A 6,000-nucleotide genomic window follows, 5' to 3' on the forward strand; every position below is an offset into this window, starting at 1 on the left:
CTTGGGTTAGTTTAGCTGTTTTATTGAGGGGATGGTCAGTAAAGCCTTATTAGCTGATCTCAGGTTTCTGTTAGGGACGTGTATGCGGAGGGCTATATTCAGCCATTCAGCTTTTTCGTTATGTATTAATTTATGTATGGTACATAACGTTTTATAGTGTATTCTTTGCTCGATGGGTAACCAGTGTAATTCCATTAGGGTTTCAGTGATGTGGTCTCTAACTTTTACCAGTCAGGATTCTAGCAGCCGTGTTCTGCATTATTTGGAGTGGTCTAATCGTTGTGTATGGTAATCCAAGTAGGAGTGCATTACAGTAATCAGTACTAGCGAAAATTAGAGCTTGTAATACTGAACATAAGTTATTTGTTGTCAGTAGAGGTTTTAGTCTTCTAAGGGTCATGAGTTTGGCATATCCTTCCCTTACTTTTAGTGATATGTGTTGTTTTAGGTTAAGTTGTGTGTCAATAATCACTCCGAGGTTTCTTATTTTCTCTGTTAAGTTCAATTTTTTTGTTTGTTTTTGAGTGTGATAGGGTTTTGCGTTCCAAGAGTAGGAATTCTGTTTTTTTCTATGTTAATCACTAATTCCATCTGGTTTAGTAATTGTTTGAAGATATCCAGATACATGTTTGCTATGTTCAGTGTCTTTTCAATTGTGTCTTCAATGGATAGGATTATTTGAATATCATCAGCATAAACGTAGTGTGAGATGCTTAGACCAGCTAGTAGGTGACATAATGGTAGTAAGTATATGTTAAATAGGGTGGCCGATAAGGCTGACCCCTGAGGGACTCCTGTTTGAAGGTTTATTTTATTTGACATAACGTCTTTTATCTGGACTTGGTAGTATCTGTTGTCTAGGTATGATTGGAACCATTTGATTGTTTTGTTACTTAATCCTATTTCTTCTAATCTGTTTAGTAGGATGTTATGATTTACAGTATCAAATGCTGCTGATAGGTCAAGCATCATTAGGATGTACCGCTTACCGCTGTCAAAGCCTCTCATGATGTTATCTGTAAGGGCAAGTAGTAGTGTTTCTGTACTATAGTTTTTACGAAAGCCATGTTGTGATGGATATAGGATATTGTTATTCTCTAAGGGGTAGATTTTCAGACGAGCGCGAACAGCCTACTTTTGTTTGCGCTCCAGGCGCAAACAAAAGTACGCTGGATTTTAGTAGATACGCGCGTAGTCGCGCGTATCTACTAAAATCCTGGATCGGCGCGCGCAAGGCTATCGATTTCGTATAGCCTGCGCGCGCCGAGCCGCGCAGCCTACCCCCGTTCCCTCCTAGGCCGCTCCGAAATCGGAGCGGCCTAGAAGGGAACTTTCCTTTGCCCTCCCCTCACCTTCCCCTCCCTTCCCCTACCTAACCCACCCGCCCGGCCCTGTCTAAACCCCCATCCTACCTCGACCAGGGGGGGATGGTCCCCTCAGGACCTGACAACCCCCCTGGGAGGCACCACCGACGGGAGCTTTCCTCTATAATCTGTAAGTAAAAAATTTTTTATTTATTTATTTTTTTAAGATAAGGGAAGCTTTAATCTACAAATACCCTTTTTACTTTCTTTCTTTTTTTTTTTTTTTTTTTTACTATCCCTGACTAACTACAACCCCAGGGATCCCAGAGACTGTGGGTGGACCTGCCCCATCTGCTGGAGACAGAGGAAGACTGAGGGGCTGTGAGTGGCACCTTACTATATGTAGGGAGCCCGTCAATTTTTGCTCTGTCTCCATCTGCTGGTGCGGAGTCACAACCCAGGTGTCTGGACTGATCCGGGTAGGTACAGGGAAATGTGTTTTTTGTTGATATTAATAACCTGCTTATCACTTGAAAGGGATATTTTGGAATTTAAACTCAGATAGTTCTTTATTTATTAATTTCTCAATTTTTCAATACCACACAAACAGCAAGCTGACCAGAGCAGTTCACAACACACGATATAAATTCAATAAAACAATATAAACACATTATTTAAAACCTACAATCTTATCAACATAAAAGCACTCACCATTACTAATTATTAGATGGAAACAGCCATGCTTTCACTTTCTTCCTAAAGGCCAAATAGCCTCTAGTCTGATATTCAATGGTGCTGAATTCCAAATTATTGGCCCACATACTGAGAACACCCTTCTGCAGCACCCCTCTTTTTTTAACATGCTTTATCCCCAATACCAAAAACAGTGGTCCTTCTGCTGAACGTAAATTTTGTTTTCATATATGTCTCTGCAATAGAGTAGATAGGTAACCCGCACCCTTAGATTGATTGATCTTATAGGCACATGGACTACTATTACTTTTATTGGAATCTATTGGGATACTAACTCCTTTATTAGTTTAGTATCCCAACAGAGAGTTTAGTATCTCCCTCCAAACATGTGCTGCTGAGCGACTGTCAGCTTTCACCCAAGTTTTAGTTTAAAAGCTGCTGTATCTACTTTTTGAATGCTAGCGCTAGCAGCCTGGTTCCACTCTGGTTAAGGTGGAGCTCATCCCTTTGGAATAGGCTCCCCTTTCTCCAAAATGTTGCCTAGCTCCTAACAAAACTAAACTAAAGTCCTCTTCCCTGCCTCTGAGATCTTGTGCGTGGGTAGAAGATGATATAGTGGAGATATTATTGTGAGGGTTGTCAGTAGGGGGATGTTAGGGTTAGTGAGCAGATAGGTAGTAAGGATGTTTGAGTCTGACAAATTCCTGAAGGAAAAGTCCAAAAAAAAAAAACCCATTATTAACCAGGTAGATTTGGGAAAGTCAGCTCCTATCCCTGGGAGAATCAAAAAATAGATCTGCTGGGTCAGAGACAGGATGCTGTGCTAGATGGACCTTGATCTGACCCAGCATAGCACTTTTGTATATTCTAATAAATGGGGGGAGGGGGGGAATGGATGTTAAGGTGAACAAGTATATGAGTGTAATGAAGAGTCAGTGGGGAGTGATGTAAGGGTGGGTAGCAGGAGGAATTGTGGGGAGATGGGATGAGCTGGCAGTTGGGGACAAGGCGGTATTAGAGTAATGACGGTAAGGAAGATATGTCAGGATGAGCAAATGGCCAGGTATTAAGGATGTTGGGGTGACAGAATGGGTGGGTGAGGTGGGATCAGTGGGGAGTGATGTTAAGAGTGGTTAAGTGGAGATAAGGTATCAATTTTGGGGGGACAGGGTGTGGTCTCGTTGTGAGGGAAGTCAGATAAGTAGTGTCGGTGGATGGAGGTAGTATTAGGGAGGAGATCATGCTGGGATGAAGAAGGGAATGTAGTGTCACAGGGAAAGGGTGTGTTGGGGTGAACAGAGATGGGAGGGGTGTCAGGATAAGCAGTGTCGAAGGGAGAAGGATATTTTAGTGAGTAGTGTCGGTGGTGAGCAGGGGTGTTGGTGTGAGTAATCTCTGTGGGGGGAGTGATGTTGGAGTGAGTAGTGTTATAGGGGGAAAAGACGGAATGAGTAGTGTTATGGGGGAAAAGGACAGGGTGCCAGGGAGAAAGGATGGGGTGAGTAGTGTTGGTGGAAGAAGGGATGCCGGGGTGATTAGTGTCAACAGGGGTAGGAATGTCAGAATAAACAGTCAGTGGGACATCAGGGTGAATAGCATCAGTGGCGGGGTAAGTAACTGGTGTGAGAGGGGTGTTGGGAGTGTTGAAATGACAAGTGTCAGAGAAAGAAATGTCAGGGTGAGTAGAATCAGTGAAGAGAAAAGTAAGTAGTGTCGGTGGAGGGATGTCAAGGTAATATTGTGGGAGAGGGAGGGGTGGCAGGGTGAGTAGGGTCATGGGGAAGGGTGTTGGAATTGAGTAATGCTAGTGGAGGGAGGAGTGTCAGAGTGAATAGCATCAGTCGGGGAGCGTTGAGTAATGTCAGTGGAGTAGCATCAGTGAAGGAAGGGAAAAGTTGTGTCAGTGAAAGGGTATCGAGGTGAGTAATGTTGTGGGGTTGAGTGTTAGAATAAGAAGTGTCAGTGGAGGGGTATTGGGGTGAGTAATGTTGGTAGGGATGCTGGGATGAGTAGTGCTGGTGGAGGAGGGGTGTTTGGGTGAGTAGCATCAGTGACAGAAGAGTTGAGTACGGTTGGTGGAGTATCAGGGCAAGAAGCATCAGTGGGGGATAGGATGTTGTAATGAGTAGGATCAATGAGGGTAGGGATGTCAGTGAGAGGATTGACCTATATCTGTGGAGCAGTGTCAGGGTGAGTAATGTTGATGGGGTTGGAGAGGTGTCAGGATCAATAGGGTCAGTGGAGAAAGGTGTGTTGAATTGAGTAGTGCCGGTGGAGAGGTGTCAGGACAAGTAATATTGGTGAGAGTGGGAGGGGTGTCAGGGTAGTAATGTCGGTAGGGTTGGAAGAGATGTTGGAATGGATGTCTCGGTGAGTAGCATCAGGGATGGAAGTGTTGAATAGTATCAGTGGAGGAGCGCTGAGGTAAGTAGAGGGTGTGTGGGGGCAGAATGTTGGATTGAGTCGTGTCAGTAGAGGGGTGTCGGGGTAAGTAATGTTAGTGGGGGTGTAAGGGGTATTGGTGAGTAGGCTTAGCAGAGGAATAAGTAGGGTCAGGATACTTACAGTCAAACGAGAAGATGTTGGAGTCATTTTTTGTTATTTTGCTGAGGATGTATTTAGAGGTTAGGATGTATGGATTCAGAGTTCTCACCCAGACACAGACTAGTTTGAAGGCCATAGGCCAACCTCTGAATGAACTCATATTTACAGTTTTGCACTGCGACATGCTTATAAACAGGCCAAGAGTCTGTTTAGTTATTCCAGTAGGACTATGATGAGAAGGTAAGCAAGCAATCAACTTATACTAAAGCCTGAGAGAGTGAAAGCCACACAGCTGCACCTGAGATTGATAAGAACTTAGAGGGAGGGAGCATCCTGCTTTTCCCAAGCATTTTAGCAGTGAGAAGGGGAGAGAGCACCTCCAGCATGATAGCACAGGCTGATCCTTTGGAAACATGTAAGCTTTTTATATACATGTAGCAATTGTCATTATCTCCCATTACTTCTTCTGAATAATCTGATTTTATTTTTTCTATCCTCCTATTGCTCAAATAAACTTACTTTCCTAAGTACCTAAACTGTGATGTACTGAATCAGTTTGTTGCAGGGAATAAGCTCCTAGGTTGAAGCCCCCAGGTATAATCTAGTAATTGTGTTTATATTGGGTAAGCCCCCCGAGGTTGTCCTGTGTGCACGCAGGTGATAAGCCCCTCAGGTAACCTCCAGTGTAGATCTCAGTGAGATTAGCCCCCCCCCCCCCCCAGGTCAGAGCCCCTGGGCAGAATGCAAGTGTGCACGGTCTGAACCCGGAACAGGAGATATGCTGGATTGAGTAGTGTCAGTGTGAGTAATGGTGGGGGTAAGGGGGTGTCAGTGTGACAGGGTCAACGAGAGGAAGGGTGCCGAATTGAATAGTGTCGGTGGAAAGGAGTCCCGTGCCTAATGTTAGCGGGGGAGGGAAGCGTTTGGATGAGTAGGGTGGGTGGGAAGGGTGTCTGAGTGAGTAGGGTCGGTGGGGAGAGAGGTGATGGAATAAGCAGTGCCAGTGGAGGGGTGTCGGGGCGTGATGTTGAAGTAAGTAGTGTCCGATAATAGCGGAAGCTCTCACCTTTACTCGTAGCACAGACTCCATATTCTGATAACGCGGTGTATGCAGGCATCTGTTCCGCCATTGCACTCGCTGGTACCAACTCCGATGCAAACACTATCCCTCTCATCTCCTCAGCGCGAACAACCAAATTTCCCGCAAATCCTCGCGCTCAGCCAGCGGGACAACAGCTCCACCAACCAGAGCAGAGCAGCCGCCACGTGAACGTTTCCTTGAGGCCAATCACAAAACCCGCCAGGTAGGTTGAGAAATGGGAGTCGCTATGGCAACGGCTTCACTGGTATTAGAGCTGTACTTGCTATCCGAAAATGCAGGAGCGAGCAGTAAGTGTTGTCATAGTGATGGCTGCACTGCCAGCTCTTTAACCGTTGGACACGTCCGCTGCCTGCACCT

The 6,000-nt window shown here is 45.2% G+C and overlaps 1 protein-coding gene across 5 annotated transcripts in view; it reads right to left on the reverse strand.

Annotated features, from left to right (window-relative positions):
* The window catches only part of PMFBP1 (polyamine modulated factor 1 binding protein 1), a 1,053,891-nt gene extending 1,048,187 nt beyond the window's left edge, over nt 1-5,704 (reverse strand). For all 5 annotated transcript variants that reach the window (XM_029608277.1, XM_029608279.1, XM_029608278.1 and 2 more), the window contains exon 1: nt 5,608-5,704. In XM_029608277.1, coding sequence (XP_029464137.1) covers nt 5,608-5,671 — 64 coding nt within the window. In that variant the 5' untranslated portion in view covers nt 5,672-5,704. The remainder of the gene's footprint in view (nt 1-5,607) is intronic.
* Between the last annotated feature and the right edge of the window lie 296 nt (nt 5,705-6,000).

This window comes from Rhinatrema bivittatum, chromosome 7 (assembly GCF_901001135.1).
Source record: "Rhinatrema bivittatum chromosome 7, aRhiBiv1.1, whole genome shotgun sequence".
NCBI lineage: Eukaryota > Metazoa > Chordata > Amphibia > Gymnophiona > Rhinatrematidae > Rhinatrema > Rhinatrema bivittatum.